We start from the raw sequence: 19,199 nt of genomic DNA on the forward strand, positions 1-19,199 counted from the left end.
TCCGATGCCCATGGGGGCCAGGAAGGAATGCAGCCTAGGTAGGGCTGCGGTGGGGAACTACTTGGGATTTGGGGGTTCCCATAGACAACTGGGGAGCGGAACACATTCCCTTTCTAAAGAGTGTGCTTGAATTCAGCTGTCACTCATTGTTGCTGTGGGGGAATATGGGACCTGTGTTGCCAGATCTGATTTTTCAAGAAAAGCCAGGGGCTGGGCATGGCGGCCATGCCTGTAATCCCAACACTTTGGGAAGTCAAGGCAGGAGGATCACTTGAGGCCAGGAGTTCAAGGCCAACCTGGGCAACATAATGAGACCTCATCTCTACAAAAAATTAGCCAGGTGTAGTGGTGTATGCCTGTACTCCCAGCTACTTGGGAGGCTGAGTTGGGAGGATCCCTTGAACCTGGGAGGTCGAGGCTGCTGTGAGCTATGATCATGCCACTGCACTCCAGCCTGGGTGACAGTGAGACCCTGTCTATAACAAAAATAAAAATAGGCTAGGCGAAGTGGCTCACGCCTGTAATCCCAACACTTTGGGAGGACAAGGCAGGCGAATCACCTGAGGTCAGGAGTTTGAGACCAGCCTAGCCAACATGGTGAAACCTCGTCTCTACTAAAAATACAAAAATTAGCTGGGCGTGGTGGCAGGCGCCTGTAATCCCAGCTACTCAGGAGGCTGAGGCAGGAGAATCGCTTGAACCCGGGAGGCGGAGGTTGCAGTGAGCCGAGATCGCACCATTGCACTCCAGCTTGGGAGACAAGAGTGAGACTTCGTCTCAAAAAAATAAAATACAATAAATAAAATAAAAATAAAAATGTAAAGCCAGGTATCCAAGTTTGTATGTGCTGTTCCCTTCGATTTTTTTTTTTTTTTTTTTTTTGAGACAGGGTCTCACTGTGTCACTCAGGCTGGAGTGCAGTGGCACAATCACAGTTCACCGCAGCCTTGACTTCCCGGGCTCAGGTGATTCTCCCGCCTCACCCTCCCAAGTAGCTGGGACTACAGGCGTGCACCACCACACCTGGCTAATTTTGTTCATTTTTTTGTAGAGACAGGGTTTTGCCATATTGCCCAGGCTGGTCTCGAACTCCTGAGCTCAAGTGATCCTCCTGCCTTGACCCACTCCCAAAGCGCTGGAGTTACAGGTGTGAGCTACCGTGCCCAGCCAGTTCACTTGATTTTTAAAGAAAATTTTTTAAAAAATTGTTTTTACTTTACATACAGTAAAGTTCGCTTTTTGGGGGTGGGGGGAAGAAGTGCCACTATTTACATAGATTCCTGTGACTCCCACTGCCATCAGGGACAGAACCGCTCATCCCCCAAATTCTCTCCAGCTGCTCCTTTGTCTTCAGTCCCTCCTCCTCACTCTTGGCATCCACTGATCTGGCTTTGTCACTATGGTTTTGCCTTTTGCACATAAATGGAATCATACAGTTTGTAACCTTTGGGAGTGGTTTCTTTCCTGTAGCATAATGCATCTGAGATTCGTCTGTGTTGTTGTGTGTCGATCATTTGTTCTTTATTATTATGGAACACTTGCTTATCCATTCACTTGTTGAGAGACACTGGGGATGTTTCTAGGTTTGGGTGATTATGTGTAATGCTGCTTTGGACATTTTTGTGCACTTTTGTGTGTGTGTGTGTGTGTGTGTGTGTGTGTGTGTGAATGTAAGTTTTCATTTCTCTAACATAAGGAAGGATAAGGAAGTTACCTTATATTTCTACTTTGTTGAGAGGTTTTTTTTTTTGGTATTATGAACGGATGTTAAATTTTGCCACTTGATTTTGATTTCTCTGCATCTTTTGATAGGTTTTTCTTCTTTAGTCATGTTTAGATTACATCCATTAGTTTTCAAATGTTGGGCCAGCTTTGCTGAATAAACCCCATTCGACTGCTGGTCTTGTTATATTATTCATATATATCTCCTGGATTCGATTTGCTAATATTTTGCTGAGGCTAATTGCATCTGTGTTCATGAGGGATATTGGTTTTTTTTTTTTTTTTTTTTGAGACTGAGTCTCACTCTGTCGCCCAGGTTGGAGTGCAGTGGCGCGATCTCGGCTCACTGCAAACTCCGCCTCCCGGGTTCACGCCATTCTCCTGCCTCAGCCTCCAGAGTAGCTGGGACTACAGGCGCCCACCACCATGCCCGGCTAATTTTTTGTATTTTTAGTAGAGTCGGGGTTTCACCGTGTTAACCAGGATGGTCTCGATCTCCTGATCTCATGATCCGCCCACCTCGGCCTCCCAAAGTGCTGGGATTACAGGCATGAGCCACCGCGCCCAGCAGGTTTGTAGTTTTCTTATATTGCTTTTGTTTGGTTTGGGTAACAGAGTATTATTGCTGGCCCCATAAAATGAGTTGGGAAGTGTCTCTTCTCTGGAAGAGGTAGTGTAGAATTTATGTACATTTTCCTTAAATACTTAGTGAAATTATCTCGGCCTGAGGTTTTCCTTTTTGGAAGGATATAAATTCTGACATTAATTTCTTTAATCACTCAAGGAGTGTTCAGATTATCTGTTTCTTCTTGCATGAGTTTTGGTAGTTTGTGTTTTTCAAAGAATTGGTCCATTAGTTCCTCTAAGTTGTAGAAATTATGTGTGTAGAAGTGTTCCTAGTGTTCCCTTATTAGCCTTTTAAAAGATGTAAGACTGTAATGATATCTCTGTTTTTTTTTCGAGACAAGGTCACACTCTGTCACCCAGGCTGGAGTGCAGTGGTGCAATCAAGGCTCACTGCAGCCTTGACCTCCCTGGCTCAAGCGATCCTCCCCCACCTCACCCAACCCCAGTAGCTGGGACCAGAGGCATGTGCCACCATGCTTGGCTAATTTTTTTTATCTTTTGTAGAGATGGGGTCTTGTTATGTTGCCCAGGCTGATCTTGAATGCCTGGTCTCAAGCGATCCTCCCACCTTGGCCTCCCAAAGTGCTGGGATTACAGGTGTGAGCCACTGTGCTCAGCCTCATTTTTTATATTGGTAATTTGTATTCTCTCTCTCTCTCTCGCTCTCTCTCACTCTCTCTCTCTGTCATTCTGGTTAGAGATGCATCAGTTTTGTTAATCTTTTCAAAAAAAAAACCAGATTTGGGTTTTGTTGATTTTTTTCTACCAGTCTCGTTTTTAATTTTATTAATTTCTGCTCTTATCTGTATTATTTCTTTCCTCCCCTTTGCTTTGGGCTTGAATTTTATGGTATTGTATTTTCATTTTCATTTAGCTTAAATTATTTTTATTTTCTCTTGAGACTTCGGGGCCGGGTGCGGTGGCTCACACCTGTAATCCCAGCACTTTGGGAGGCCGAGGGGGGTGGATCACCTGAGGTTGGGAGTTCGAGCCCAGCATGACCAATATGAAGAAACCCCGCCTCTACTAAAAAATACAAAATTAGCCAGGCATGGTGGTGCATGCCTGTAATCCCAGCTACTCGGAGGGTTGAGGCAGGAGAATTGCTTGAACCTGGGAGGCGGAGGTTGCAGTGAGCCGAGATCGCGCCATTGCACTCCAGCCTAGGCAACAAGAGCAAAACTCCATCTCAAACAAACAAACAAACGAACAAACAAAAAAGATACTTCATCTTTGACTCATGAATTATTTAGACACATACTGCCTATTTGAGGATTTTTCAGATGCCTTTCTGTTTTTGATTTTTTCGTTTGTTTTAAAATTTCTTTTCTTTTCTTTTTTTTTTTTTTTTGAGACAGTCTTGCTCTGTTGCCCAGGCTGGAGTGCAGTGGCGTGATCTCAGCTCACTGAAATCTTCATCTCCCAGGTTCAAGCAATTCTCGTGCTTCGGCCTCCCAAGTAGCTGGGATTATAGGCACAGGCCACCATGCCCACCTAATTTTTGTATTGTCAGTAGAGATGGGGTTTCACCATGTTGCCCAGGCTGGTCTTGAACTCCTGACCTCAAGTGATCCACCTGCCTCAGCCTACTAAAGTGCTGGGATTACAAACGTAAGCCACTGAGCCCTGAGATTGAGTTTTAGTTTAATTATATTATAGTCACAGGACATTTTTTTTTGGATGGAGTTTTGCTCTTGTTGCCCAGGCTGGAGTGCAATAACGCAATCTCGGCTCACTGCAAACTTTGCCTCCTGGGTTCAAGTGATTCTCCTGCCTCAGCCTCCCTAGTAGCTGGGATTACAGGCATGCACCACCATGCCCAGCTAATTTTTTGTATTTTTAGTAGAGATGGGGTTTCACTATGTTGGCCAGGCTGGTCTCGAACTCCTGACCTCAGGTGATCCACCTGCCTCAGCCTCCCAAACTGCTGGGATTATAGATGTGAGCCACCGTGCCCGGCAGGATGTACATTTTTAATTTCAGTTTTTAAAAATTTGTTGCCAGACTCGGTGGCTCATGCCTATAATCCCAGCACTTTGGGAGGCTAAGGCAGGAGGATCTCTTGAGGCCAGGAGTTCGAGACCAGCCTGGGCAACATAGTGAGACCCTGTCTCTACAAGAAAATTAGCTGGGCCTGGTGACATATCCCTGTAGTCCCAGCTACTCAGGAGGCTGAGGTAGGAGGATTGCTTGAGTCTGGGAGGTGGAGGCTGCAGTGAGCTATGATCACACCACTGCATTCCAGCCGAGGGGACAGAGTAAGATCTTGCCTTCCCCCCACGAAAAAAAAGTATTATAGTTTGTTTAATAGTCCAAGATATGATCTACATGATCTACCTTGGTGACAGTTCCATGTTTACATGAAGAGAATGTGTATTCTGCTATTATTGGGTGGCGTGTTCTATAAACATCAATTAGGTTAAGCTGGTTAGTGGTGATATTCAGGCCCTTTAGATCCCTTGTTGATTTTTCATCTAACTAGCTCTATTGTTAAAAATTAGATTTTCTATCTAATTAGTTATATTCTCTAGAGGAGTGTTGAAGTCTCCAACTATGATTGTCAATTTGTCTATCTCTCCTTTCAGTTTTTGTTAGTTTGGCTTCATGTATTTTGAAGCTCTGTTTTTAGGGACATATGCATTTAGGATTGTTATGTATCTTCTTGGTGAGTTGACCCTTTAATATAATGTTTGTTTGAATCCTTGGTAATTTTCCTTGTTTAGATTAGGTAATTTCTGTTGTTCTATCACTGTTTTTTCTGTGATCTCCATTCTGCTATTGATCCAATCCAATGAACTTTTATTTCATATGTTGTGTTTTTTAGTTCTAAAATTTCAATTTGGTTCCTTTTTTCTAGCGTCTATTTTTCTGCAAGAATGTCTAAATTTCCATTTATTGCAGGATTTTTCACCTTTACTGAACCATGGAGCATGGTTATAATAACTGTTTTAAAGTCTTTGTCTAATAATGGCAATATCTGGGTCATCTTAGCATTGGTATCTATCTATTGATTGCCTTTTTTTTTTTTTTTTTTTGAGACAGAGTCTCGCTCTGTCGCCCAGGCTGGAGTGCAGTGGCAGGATCTCGGCTCACTGCAAGCTCCGCTTCCTGGGTTCATGCCATTCTCCTGCCTCAGCCTCCCGAGTAGCTGGGACTACAGGCGTCTGCCACCACGACCAGCTAATTTTTTGTATTTTTAGTAGAGACGGGGTTTCACCGTGTTAGCCAGGATGGTCTCGATCTCCTGACCTCGTGATCTGCCCGCCTCTGCCTCCCAAAGTGATGGGATTACAGACGTGAGCCACTGCGCCCAGCCTTTTTGTCTTTTGTCTTGTACATTGTTGTCAGCTTTTCCTGTTTCTTTGTATGTCAAGTAATTTTGAATTGTGTCTTCGACATTTGGAATACTGTAAGACACTGGGTCCTGTTAAAATCCTCTGAAGAATGTCAATTTTTTCTTTGTTTGTTTATTCGTTTGTTTTTGAGACAGGGTCTTGCTCTGTCACCTAGGCTGGAGTGCATTGGCATGATCATGGCTCACTGCAGCCTCAACTTCCTGGCCTTAAGCAATCTTCTTACCTTAGCTTCCTAAAGCCTTAGGGTTATGAGCATGAGCCACTGTGCCCAGTCTGTTTGTTTGCTTTTTAAATCAGTTAGGTTGATGCCTCAGATCCCAGCCTGCCCTCTGCGAGTTATAGTTTCAATGTCAGTTCAGTTTTCAAAGCCTTTGCAGTGCTATTCAGATCCACTCCAAGTATACATACTCCAGGGGCCAGTCTGTTCAGTCTACACTGTAGTTCAGTTCTCAGAGTCTTTGGTAGGTTATTTGGGGTCAGTTCCATGTATGTGCAGCTCAGGAGTAGGCTAGGACCTCAAATACAACAACTTTATGGGATCATATTCTCCATCTCCCTTCTTTCTGTGATGCTGCCCTATCCAGCTCCCAGGGGCCCCTTTTTCTCGTTTTTTTCCAGGCAAAAGATTTTCCCTTTCTCAGAGTTTTGGGTCCCCCTGTGTAACTGCTACGGCAGCTGCCACCACCTAACCTTTGGGACAGGATTTACCTTGTAGGAAGGGGGCTGGGAGAGAAAAAAGACCCAGGGCACTTCTCCCACTCGATTTTTCCCAAGAGGCCCCCCTTCCCTGGCTTCTCATCAGAAAGAGAGTTTCTTCCGTAGCTTTTTCTCTGTGCACCTGCCGCACAGTTCTGGGATTTGGGCTCCTGAGTGTAGGTCAGGAAATATGCAAGCTCACCACCATATTCGTCTTACTTAACGTTTTTGTTTTCCTCCCCAATTCACCTTCCACTCTTCACTTTTCATAGTCCTTGTGTAGTTGTTTTGTGTCTTCTGTCAGGGTTTTTAGTTATAATCAATGGGAAAGCTAGACTGTAGTGTGCTTACTCCATCTTAACCAGAACCAGGAGGCTTGCTTGGCTTTAAATATTGGCATCTAATTTCAAGTCTGTCCACAAGCCACATCTGAGATGCTAGCTGGCCACCTCTGCTTTAGTAGCACAGTGTGTCAAAATTAATTTTTCTTTCTTTTTTTCTTTTGAGATGGAGTCACAATCTTGGCTCATTGCAACCTCCCGCCTCCTGGGTTCAAGCAATTCTCCTGCCTCAGCCTCCCCAGTAGCTGGGACTACAGGCACGCACCACTACACCCAGCTAATTTTTTTTTTTTTTTTTTGAGACAGAGTCTCGCTCTGTTGCCCAGGCTGGAGTACAGTGGCACGATCTTGGCTCACTGCAACCTCTGCCTCCCAGGTTCAAGTGATTCTCCCACCTCAGCCTCCCAAGCAGCTGGGATTACTGGCACACACCACCATACCCCGCCTAATTTTTGTATTTCTAGTAGAGACGGGGTTTCACCATGTTGGCCAGGCTGGTCTCGAACTCCTGACCTCAGGAGATTCACCCATCTCGGCCTCCCAAAGTGCTGGGATTACAGGTGTGAGCCACTGTGCCTGGCCTAATTTTTCTTTTAATACTCAAATTCTTAAGCAAAAGTTGTCAGTACCAATGCCAGTTTTTCTTTTCTTTTATTTTTTTTTTTTGAGACGGATCTCGCTCTGTCACCCAGGCTGGAGTGCAGTGGCGCAATCTCGGCTCACTGCAAGCTCTGCCTCCCGGGTTCACACCATTCTCCTGCCTCAGCCTCTCCAAGTAGCTGGGACTACAGGCGCCCGCCACCACACCCGGCTAATTTTTTGTATTTTTTTAGTAGAGACGAGGTTTCACCGTGGTCTCGATCTCCTGACCTCGGGATCCGCCCGCCTCGGCCTCCCAAAGTGCTGGGATTACAAGCGTGAGCCACCACGCCCGACCAATGCCAGCTTTTCTAGATTAAAAGAGAGCAGAATACAGATTTATTCTTTCTCTGGTCAGAGCAAGCCCCTAAACCTGTCAGCATAATAATAGTGATTGCAATTATTTTAGCAGAAATAATAATTACTGGCTAAGGGCATGGAGTCTGGAACCAGGCCTCTTGTGTTCAGCTATCTCCTACGGACTGTGTGACCTTAACTCTGAATGACTTTGCCTTTCTATGTCTCTGTTTCCTCCCCTGTAAAATGGGAATAATAATAGTATCTACTTCCCAGGTGGTGGCGAGGATTAAACAAATTCATATGCATAGAGTGCCCAGAACAGTGCCTGGCACAAAGGAAGGCCCGCTAAGCATTTGCTTTGATTCCTGTGAGTAATGGCTAATGTTTGTTAGGCACCTCGCCTTGCAGACAGCTTCACAGCGGCAAGATAAGCCGGCTTATCTTGCTTGCTCAGATGAGGCAGCTGAGATTTCAGAAAGGCAAATGGCTTGCTTGAGTCTGTCTGGCCTTCAGACCTTGAAATTAGGGAGGCGTGGGTGGCTGGGCATGGGCTCAGGGAGTATGTGGCTGGTAATCAATCAGACAGCAATGGCAACGAAGCTTTTTAACATCATCTGGTCTGAGCTAGAAGAGATGTGACCCAGGGGACTGAGTGGGGGAAAAAAATCAGCTCAAAGAGAAAGGCAACAGAAATAGAAGGGGAAGCCTGGTAATTGAGTGGCCCCAAAAAGGAAAGATCAATATTTTACTTCCAGTGAACAACCAATTTCCCTGGCAGCAAGCTGGGGCCCAGCTGTGTGTGCTTCAGCGACAACAGCTGCTCCTGCAATGCCTGCCAGGCCTGGTGAGCCCTGTCTCTCCTGGCCCGGGAGCCAGAGGGGGAGCCCCAGGGCTGCCCACCCATGCATGGTGTGTGCCCCAGGGTGGGGGCGGCCCCCAGCTCCCCTGCCTGGGGCCCAGGCTCCCCACGAAGACCACATAGGGTGGCTATTTGCTATACTCCCTGTGTGACCTTGAGCAAGCCCCTTCCCCTCCCTGGGACCTGGCTTCACCAACTGTGAAATGATGGGCTGGGTCAGCAGAATGTGTCTGGCAGAGGACCATCTGTGGCAAAAGGTTACCTGATGTCCAGGAAGGTCGAGACTCTTTGTGATCAAAGGTGAGGGGTCCCCACAATAATGAGTAAAGCTTCTTTGATGCTCAGGGCGCCAGGGAATAGAAACAACACTTTAGTGCAGACAGCCCCATGAGAGTCTCTGGCCCAGGAAGGCAACAGGGAGCAGTGGCTGACTCTCTGCGATCAGTAAGACCTGTGTTCAAGAGTTGCCACTACAGGTGGGCAAAAATTTTAAATTTAAAAAAAGGAAAATAAAAGCGGTGGGGGGCGGTTACTACTGCAGTGACTTTGTCTAAATGTTTTACCCTCTCTGAGCCTCAGTCTCCTCAATTTAAAATGGGGGACTATAATAATAGCTACTGTTAAGGTTGCTGTGAGGATTAAATGAGACTATGTATGAACCCTCTGTGGACTCCAAGCATTCGCAATACCTCTCCACATAAATGATGCTGTTATTTATTTTAAAAATCGTTGAGCCTGTGGTGACGGTATGTATTGGTAATAACCAGCATGCATTGTTCTAATAATTTCACACCTGTTTTCTTTCTTTTTTTTTTTTTTTTTTTTTTGAGACAGAATTTTGCTCTTGTTGCCCAGGCTGGAGTGCAGTGGCACCATCTTGGCTCACTGCAACCTCTGCCTCCCGGGTTCAAGCGATTCTCCTGCCTCAGCCTCCCAAGTAGCTGGGACTACAGGCGCACGCCACCTCGCCTGGCTAATTTTTCTTGTATTTTTAGTAGAGACGGGGTTTCACCATGTTGGCCAGGATGGTCTCAATCTCTTGACCTAGTGATCTGCCCACCTTGGCCTCCCAAAGTGCTAGGATTACAGGCATGAGGCCCCGCGCCCAGCCCAATTTCACACTTGTTTTCTAAAGGGCAGGACATCAGTGTGCCTGGCCATTTTTGTTTTTTGTTTTTTGTTTTTTTGTTGTTTTGAGATGGAATCTTGCACTGTCACCCAGGCTGGAGTGTACTGGCACGATCTCAGCTCACTGCAACCTCCACCTCCCTGGTTCAAACAATTCTCCTGCTTTAGCTTCCCTGAGTAGCTGGGACTACAGGTACACATGACCACGCCTGGCTAATTTTTGTATTTTTAGTAGAGACAGGGGTTTCTCTGTGTTGGCCAGGCTGGTCTCGAACTCCTGACCTCAACTGATCCACCTACCTCAGCCTCCCGAAGTGCTGGGATTACAGGCATGAGCCACTGCACCCGGCTGGCCTGGCACTTTTGTGGCCACTACTCTGGGGCTGCTACTCTTTGAAGAGCCCTGTGGGAGCAGCAGTAGAGAAGTCACAGCCTGGGGTGTGCCCCCGGTTGCAGCCTGGGCCATGGCTCGGGTGCTCTGGGGACCATGCAGTGACCCTCAGTACCCATCTATCTGCCTGTCATCAAACAACCCCACCCCCACCTCTGTCCCAGGTAGGCTTTTGCTGACAGAGGAATGGACAGTTCGCCCCACCAGTGTCTCCCAGCCTCAGGGAGTTGTGGACACAGGGATTACAGAAACCAAATCCCTGCACTCCTGCCTCCTAGATGGACTTGAGGTGGGGGTCCTCATCAGTCAGTCAGCACTCTGTGGCTGACTCCACCCTTGACTTGCTTCGGAAATAATGAAGGCAGAGCCCTGACCTTGGAGAGGATTGTAGGCCTGAGCATGGGAGGCTGGGGGTAGAGGGTGCCCTGGCCCATCCCCACATTCACAGACCCCCTATAATGCCAGCGATGTGAAGGCAGGAGGAGAGGAGGCGGAATGCCAGCTGGGATGGTGGGTGGGCTCCCCTGCAGCCCTGCAGGTGGCACCTGGGCATTGCTATTCTCAGAAGCCATGTCATTGCCTGGCAGTATCAGAGGCTGGCATGGCTTGGGGGAGGGGGCAGCTGGAATGTTGAGGAGGCTGGCAAAAAGCCACTTTCCTCCTGTACTGAAATTTTGCAGGTCTTTCCTGAGAGCCCACTAGGTACCAGGTTCAGGGAGGTTCACAGAAAGAATGTGGCACAGCCCCTCTGCCCTTCCCTCACCCCAGACTCACACCAGAGTGGAAAAGCAGGGTCAGCTGGAATCAAGATGCAAGCACAGAGCTGCCAGTTTCCAGGCAGGGAGAAGATGGTTAGGGTGGGGCCTCTTTGTCCACTGCTCACCTTCCAAAGCCCACTGGGCACAGCCCCATGGTGCCAGGCCATCAGCAGTGACCAGGGCTTCAGACCCTTGCTGCAGCTGCCACGCTGTGGGCATGCAAGAAGAACATGGTTCCTATAAATAGATGAATCCCCGACATGGTTTGGCTTCAGTGCCTGTGATGGGTGGTGTGGTATGCTGGCGAGTCTGCCTGTAATGGCGTGAACACTGACAACAGTGACTGTGAGCAGTTTCCTGCATGCTGTGCTCTGCAGGCCCTGGGCGCCCTCAGATCCATCATCTGCAGCCCAGCCTGAGCAGATTCTGGAAAGAGCTCATCCTGGCCTGGCTGTGCTATAGATACTGATGGTGATTATTAGGGGGAGCGGCAAGATGCCTGACAAGGAATGTGAGTGTGTACACATGTGTATGCACTATTGTGTATGTGTGGCTAGCCAGCGGAACCAGCACCTACCACCATCAACCCCTGAAAGAGTGCCTGGCATGTAAGAGGTGCTCAGTCATCGCTGTTGAATAAGTGAGTGAATGAATGAATGAATGCTTGCATGGGTGCTGTGGGAGGGCTACCACTAAGTTTTAGAAGCAGTTTTAGATTTAGAAGCAGGCTTCTGAGCCAGGTGTGGTGGTGTGCCTGTAGTCCCAGCTACTTGGGAGGCTAAGGTGGGAGGATCCCTTGAGCCCAGGCATTTGAAGCTGCAGTGATCTATGATCATGCCACTGCACTCCAGCTTGGGCAATAATGTGAGGACATGGTTCTTAAAAAAAAAGTTATTATTATTATTATTATTTTTTGAGACAGAGTTTCACTCTTATCACCCAGGCTGGAGTGCAGTGGCGCGATCTTGGATCACTGCAACCTCCACCTTGAAGGCAGAGCCCTGACCTTGGAGAGGATTGTAGGTGTGAGCAAAAACGAATATTATGAAGCCTCTACCGTGTACCAGTCACGGTGCAAGCAACCAGGTATACAGTGGTGATCAGAATGGACAGGGTCCTTGCCCCTAGGGAGCTTACTTTGTAGAGACAAGATATAAATTAATCACATTATTCCACACACATACAACTATATGAAAGAATATGGAGAAACTAAGGCTAAGGCTTTCTGCAGTGAGGTCGGGAGATACTCACGCCTGCTAAAGTTCAAACCACACAATATCCCAATAGACTTGGATGTGCAACCGAAGTCATGATCTGCAAGCCTCCAGCACTTCTCAGCTGCGGGTGCCCTAACTAGCTCACCAGTCAGAAAGGCTTTGCAATCTAGGATTTCTGCCCAGCCAATGAGCTGCCTCTGAAAACAACTTTCTGTGGAAATCCTCCGTAAAAATTCCTCTCCTGGCTGGGCGTGGTGGCTCACGCCTGTAATCCAAGCACTTTGGGAGGCCTAGGTGGGCGGATCACCTGAGGTCAGGAGTTGGAGTCCAGCCTGGCCAACATAGTGAAACCGCCTCTCTACCAAAAATACAAAAATTACCTGGGCATGTTGGCGGGCGCCTGTAATCCCAGCTACTCAGGAGAGGCTGAGGCAGGAGAATCGCTTGAACCTGGGAGGCGGAGGTTGCAGTGAGCTGAGATTGCGCCATTGCACTCCAGCCTGGGCAATAGAGCGAGACACCATCTCAAAAAAAAAAAAACAAAAAAAACAAAAAGAATCCTTCCTCCACTTGCCTCCTGGGATGCTCTTCGGGGCTGTCCTGATCCCGTGTACCTGAATTGCAATTCTTTGTTTCCCAAATAAACGCTATTTCCTTTGACCTCCATGTCAATCTCTTTTTAGTTAACAATAGCAAGTTGCAACAAATAGTTTGAAGGGAAAGTATAGGATGCTACAAGACAGGATAGCAGCGGGGTAGGCCCTGATTAGATGGGGGTGGTCAGGACAGACCTGTCTCAGGGAGGGACATTTCATAGAGGTACAAAGGGAGACCTGAAGGATGAACTGACATGATGAATGGGGAGGACAGCTGTCCACGATATAGGGAATAGCATGTGCAAAGGCCCTGGGGCAGAGAAGAGTGTGGTGGTTTGCTTGAGGAGCTGACCAAAGGCCAGTGCAGCTAGAGTACAGTGAGTGATGAAGAGCATGGGAGGAGAGGGAGTGGAAGGGACCACATGGGGCCTCGTGGGCCGTGTTGTGGAGTTTGGATTTTTTTTTTTTTTTTTTTTTTTGAGACAGAGTCTTGCTCAGTCGCCCAGGCTGGAGTGCAGTGGTGCGATCTCAGCTCACTGCAACCTCTGCCTCCTGGGTTCACGCCATTCTCCTGCCTCAGCCTCCCGAGTAGCTAGGACTACAGGTGCCCACCACGACGCCCGGCTAATTTTCTTTGTATTTTTAGTAGAGACGGGGTTTCACCATATTAGCCAGGATGGTCTCAATCTCCTGACCTCGTGATCTACCCGCCTTGGCCTCCCAAAGTGCTGGGATTACAGGCGTGAGCCACTGCGCCCAGCCTGGAGTTTGGATTTTTATCCTAAGTGTGGTGGAATGATACTGGAAGGTTTTAAGCAGAGGAGTGGGTGACATGATCCAGTTAGACTTGCATGGTCCAGGAGAGACAGGATGATGGCTGTGACCAGGTGGAGCCCCTGGGTGGTGTGGGAAATGAGGGAGCTGTGGGATACAGTGGGAGCATGGATTGAATGTGAGTGACAGTGAGCAGACCCAGTGATGCTGAAGAACCCTGCAGTGGCAGGAAGGGAGGGAGGACGGGATCAGGGAGTGGGACATTCGACGGGTGGTATTGGAGGGGGTGATGACTGGGTTGACCAAGGGACTTGGTGCCTGAGCTGGAATATAAGGCAAAAAGAAAGTCAAGGATCTGAGAGGCCAGGGGTTGATGGGCCACACAGCTGCAGGAACCCCCAAAGATGAGTTGTAAAGGCAAAAAGCTGGAAATAACCAAAATGCCCAGCTATTGGGGTGGTGAAGTAAATTATGATGAACCCACCGGGCAGAAAATGTAACAGCCACTAACAACGTGGGTTGCACACACCAAGCAGCATGGAAACTGTTTCTGTCCTACCTGCTGTTACACAGGAGAGACACTCTCCAACCTCAGGGATGGCTGACTCTGCCAGGCGAAACCTACTTCCTTATTCATCTAACACTCTTCACTGAAGTGCAAGGTACAAATAGAACAGAAAAGTACATCAGCCACCAGTGTCCATCTCAGTGAGTTTCCCCATCTAGCCAGCGCCTAGAACAAGAAATAGAACAAGAGAAACGGTGGGGTTTCTAGGTCTTTTACAATGAGTTTGTGTCTGTTTTGTGTGAAAGAAACCAATTGTAAAACATCGGCAGAGCCTTGGCTTTTATTGTGCAGCCCCTGGGGGAAGGAGGCTTGGCCCCTGAAGCCGTGTGCTCAGGGAGGAGCCGGTGTTGGCTCTGCTTTTCCTTGCCCGAGTTGTCTGTCACCGTGGGGAGAATAAAGTGGCCCCATGGCCGATACTGACCCCAGGGTGAGGGTAAGAGGACTGGGCGGAGACACTGGTGTCCCTCCCTCCCTCCCAGCCTCCCCGCCCAGCTCCCTGAGTCTTCGGGAGACCCTTGGGTGTCTCACACCTGTCCCTGCTTCCTTCCCACAGGTGGAAAAACTTGTGAAATATTTGGATCCCAACGACCTGGGGAGAATCAACTTCAAGGACTTTTGCCGGGGGGTGTTCGCCATGAAAGGTGAGGTCTCCCCAGGAGGCTGTCCCAGACGCTCTCAGGTCCTGCCCAGCTGGGGAAGCTGGTGTGACTGGGGCTCCAGCCTGGATTCATTCCCACAGGGGTCCCAGAGCCCAGGATGGGCCAGAAGTCAGTTCTGCCTCTGGCTTCCCCGGGGGGCCAGAGGGGAAGGACACAGTTGCCCCAGCCATGGGGGGCTGTGGTATCACCCATGGAGGTCACTTCTGCCCTTCCCCTTGTCTGCCCACCTCTGGAGAAAGCCTCCTTCCCTGCCTTTCTGTCCTCTTCCTCTCTCTCCGGCTCTGGGGTGACCAAACCCAAGGAGTCTCCTGGGATGTGGGAGGGACTCCACTTTTAAGACCAGGGCAGTCCTGGGCAAACCTGGACAAAGCGCTGGTCACACGACTGCCTGCCTCCCTCTGAGCTGCTGCTTTTGTGTCCTCCCTGCTCCTGCCTCCTCTTTTTTTTTTTTTTTTTTTTTTTTTTTTTTGAGACAGGGTCTAGCTTTGTCGCCCAGGCTACTGGAGTGCAGTGCCACTGTCATGGCTCTGTGCAGCTTCAACCTCCTGGTCTCAAGCAATCCTCCTGCCTCAGCCTCCTGAGTAGCTGGGACTACAGGAGGTACACCACCACGCCTGGCTAATTTTTGTATTTTAAGTAGAGATGGAGTTTCGTCACCTGTCCAGCCTGGTCTTGAACTCCTGAGATCAAGTGACCCTCCCACCTCAGCCTCCCAAAGTTCTGGGATTACAGGCATCGGCCTCCATGTCCTGCCCTCTCTTCCTCTTAATTCTTCCTAATTCTTGCCTTTCTTCCTTGCCCCCACTTCCAGTTTTAAGGAGACAATATAAATCCCTCTGTCTTGTCCCAAAAATTCAAAGGCCAGTTGTGAGAAACTTGCAGGAATCAGAATATGGCCACTCACTTACTACTAAGCCGTTTATCTGAGACAGTGAGGGCTAGGCACGGTGGCGCACACCTATAATCTCAGCACTTTGGGAGGCCAAGGCAGGCAGATTGCTTGATCTCAGGTGGATCACTTGAGTCCAGGAGTTTGAGACCAGCCTGGCCAACGTGGCAAAACCTCGTCTCTACAAAAAATACAAAAAATTAGCCGGGCATTCTGGTGTGTGCCTGTGGTCCCAGCTACCTGGGAGGCTAAGGTGGGAGGATCACCTGAGCCCAGGAAGTTGAGGCTGCAGTGAGCTGAGGTCACGCCACTGCACTCTAGCCTGGGTAACAGAGTAAGAACCTGTCTCAAAAAAGAAAAAAATCTGAGACAGTGGCATAGGTCACCAGCCAGGTGGGCTCACTAAGGCCTCCCCACTAGCTGCAGAGAGAATGCAGTCACTTCTGGAGTCCCAGGGTGTCTGGTTATCTGTGAAGGAAGCCGTGGTTTCCTGTCTGTGGCTCAGATCAAGTTGAGCCCTTTTCTGTGGGGTGCCTATGAGTCCTGGGAGGGTGGAAGGATGCAGGGTGAGGGATGAAGGGAAATGAATACATGGTGCAGGGGGCACAGAACACAGAAGGTGCCCAGGGAAGGTTTTCTGTGTGGATTTGACAATGGGCCACTGCAGGCTGCACCTGCCATGTGCCTGTGCCAGGCGTTTTGTCAGGTCCCCCTCCCAGTTCAGTACAACCTTGGGGCATTTGGTTGGGAACTCAGGAGCGAGGCCAGCCGTGTACAGAGTCAGCAGGAACTGCAGCTGTCCTGCGGGTGGCCCTGTCCTGGATGTCCCAGGGTCTGCAGGACACGGGGGGGCGCCCAGCCTCAGAGGAATGGGTGTGTTTGCTTTCTTCAGAGGCTGGCACAGTCATTTGGAGTCCCTGCGAGCCAGATGGGCAGCACTGCCTTAGGTCCCCTCCCCCAGGAAGGCCACCTTCCTTCCTGTTGCCCCAGCCTGCCCTCTGTGTGTGGGAGTTAGTCCCAGAGGACAAGGGCCTCTCGCAGCTCCCTCCACAGTGCCTTGAGCTGAGTTCCCCACCACCTGGGCTCCATCCCTGCATTCCAGTGCTCAGCTGGCCTCCTGGAGCCTCGGGCCCCCACCTCAGCCCTTCCCACCCCATGCCCATTAGTCAGAAGCAGAGCAGCCATCCCAGGCTGAGGCTCAACCCCTCACTGTCCCGTGTGTCTGCCCGTCTGCGCAGGGTGCGAGGAGCTGCTGAAGGATGTGCTGTCGGTGGAGAGCGCGGGGACGCTGCCGTGCGCGCCGGAGATCCCAGACTGCGTGGAGCAGGTAAGGCTTGGGGGGCCTCGAGGACCTCCATGGCTCTGTCTCCTCCTTCTTGGTCTCGCCTCTGCTCCGTTTTCAGTATGTGGGAGGACCCAGAACCTCCCTCTGAGGACCCTTCTTGAGCATCAAAGTCAAGAAATAGTTTTTGGAACAGGAGCCCTGAGGCCCCTTGGGAAGCCCCAGCAGAATGTGTAACAGCTGGGGGTCCTCACCTAGCAACTTTATTCCCCATCTGTGGCACGGAGGAGGAACTGAGTTCCAGATAGTGAAAGTGACAAGTGGAGGCGAGGCAGGACTAGAATAGTTTCCTTTTCTCCTGCACCATCGCTGTCTGAGCTGAACGCTTCCTGTTTGTTTTTCAAACAACAACGAATTCTCCAATTCTCTGACACTAACTGGTGTTCAGCAATCAGTTCCACCTGCCACTAACTACCCAGCGTTAGCACAGACTCCACGAGTCAAGGTCAACCCCATGAGACTGCCCCACCTCCCATGCCAGCTGCCGTTCTTCCTGGATAACTGCAAACACACGGTTCCCAGGACCACCTCCCTCAGGCTGGGTAATTCACTGGAAACACTCAGGAAATGGTTGTACTTACGATAATCAGCGTATTGCAAGGGATAAACTCAGGATGAGCCACACGGAAGAGATGTACAAGACGGGGTATGGGGAGCAGGGATGCAGAGCTTCCGCACCTTCACTTAGGTGCACTGCCCCCCAGCACATCACCGTGCTACCAGCACCCGGGCTTTCTGCATCTCATTGTTCAAGAATTTGTAGGCCTGGTGTGGTGGCTGATGCTTGTAATCCCAGCACTTTGGGAGGCTGGGGCAGGAGGACAGCTTGAGCCCAAGAGTTTGAGACCAGCCTGGGCAAGATGGTGAGACCCTGTCTCTACATAAAAATTTAAAATTAACTGGATGTGGTGGTGCACACCTGTAGTCTCAGCTGCTGGGGAGACTGAGGTGGGAGGAGCACTTGAGCCCAGTAGTTTGAGACTTCAGTGAGCTGTGATTGTGCTACTGCACTCCAGCCATCCTGGATGACAGAGCCAGACTCATCTCCAAAAATCATTTTTACAACCCAGTCTCCAGCCCCTCGCCTCTGCCTGGAGGTTGGGGGTAGGTGGGAAGGTGAGAAAGTTCCCACCTTATTGTATGCTTGGTCTTTCTGGTGACCAGCCCCCATCCTGAAGCTCTGTATCAGGAAGCAGGACAAAGACCACAGCCCCCAAGGCTCTGTTTTACTCTTATCATCGCCTAGTGGAGTGTTTCTTATAAAACTTTGAACTAGTTTTCCAAACAGTGCAGCTTCATCCCACAGAGAAACAGTTGAAGGTGCACAAGCTGACAACCAGCGAGGTCCCTCCTGGTGGCGACACCCAGAACTAGAAGAGTATGATTTTGATTTCTTACCCAGTCCAACCCCCAAACCTTTTCCCCAGTTCTGATGGGTGCCTCCTCCGGACCCCAAAACATGAGTATTTTTATAGCTGAAGGAGATCCAGGACCCCAGAGGCCACTTTGGCTGATGGTAGGCCTCTTGGAATCCAGCTGGGTCGTGGCATCAGGGTTGGGTTCCCTGGGCAGGACCGGAGGAGGGACAGTCCACAGAGAGGGACACAGTGCTGAGGGCTGCCAAGTCCACGGTGGCAGAGACCAAAGCCAGGCACCAACTGTGGGCCAGGGCCCCCAGGCTGGGAGTCAGGCGGCTAGGCCTCAGGCTGCTGTGCTCAAAGCAAGAGCCCTCAGGGATGCGTGGAGATAGCTGGGCCCCAGGCCCATGCCCATGCCAGCAGTGATGGCTCCAGGCTTGTCTTGATGGGTCCAGCAAGCAGGGGTTGAATATGTATTTGGGGCCAGCTAATGGAACCAGGATTAGGGCAGAGGACCTCTACTGTGGGACAAATACTGAGTGCCCCAGGAACTTTGTTGGGGGGCCCTTCCTGGATTTCTGAGCAGGAGGCAGCATGCAGAGGTGTGCAGGACTGGGTCCATACCCACGTGGGCCACCCAGGACAGGCCATGGAACCCGAGCACGTTCTTCTCAACCCCTCTGAGCCTCAGTGTCCTCAGCTCTAAAACAGGGCTTGCTGTGCCAATCTGGAGGGTCTGTTGTGAAAGTTCAGTGGGAAGACGGACCCCTAACACATGCTAATTCCTCGCCGCCTGCTGCTGTTAAGAAAATGGTGCTGGCCGGGCGCGGTGGCTTACGCTTGTAATCCCAGCACTTTGGGAGGCCGAGGCGGGCGGATCACGAGGTCAGGAGATCGAGACCACGGTGAAACCCCGTCTCTACTAAAAATACAAAAAATTAGCCGGACGTGGTGGCGGCCGCCTGTAGTCCCAGCTACT

At 49.8% G+C, this 19,199-nt stretch overlaps 1 protein-coding gene across 1 annotated transcript in view; it reads left to right on the top strand.

Moving 5' to 3' along the window:
- RAB11FIP4 (RAB11 family interacting protein 4) overlaps window positions 1–19,199 on the top strand; it is a 140,359-nt gene that overhangs the window by 26,436 nt on the left and 94,724 nt on the right. The window contains exons 2-3 of the mRNA XM_032163052.2: window positions 14,526–14,613; window positions 16,759–16,847. Coding sequence (XP_032018943.1) covers window positions 14,526–14,613; window positions 16,759–16,847 — 177 coding nt within the window. The remainder of the gene's footprint in view (window positions 1–14,525; window positions 14,614–16,758; window positions 16,848–19,199) is intronic.

Source organism: Hylobates moloch, unplaced genomic scaffold (assembly GCF_009828535.3).
Source record: "Hylobates moloch isolate HMO894 unplaced genomic scaffold, HMol_V3 SCAFFOLD_10, whole genome shotgun sequence".
Lineage (NCBI taxonomy): Eukaryota > Metazoa > Chordata > Mammalia > Primates > Hylobatidae > Hylobates > Hylobates moloch.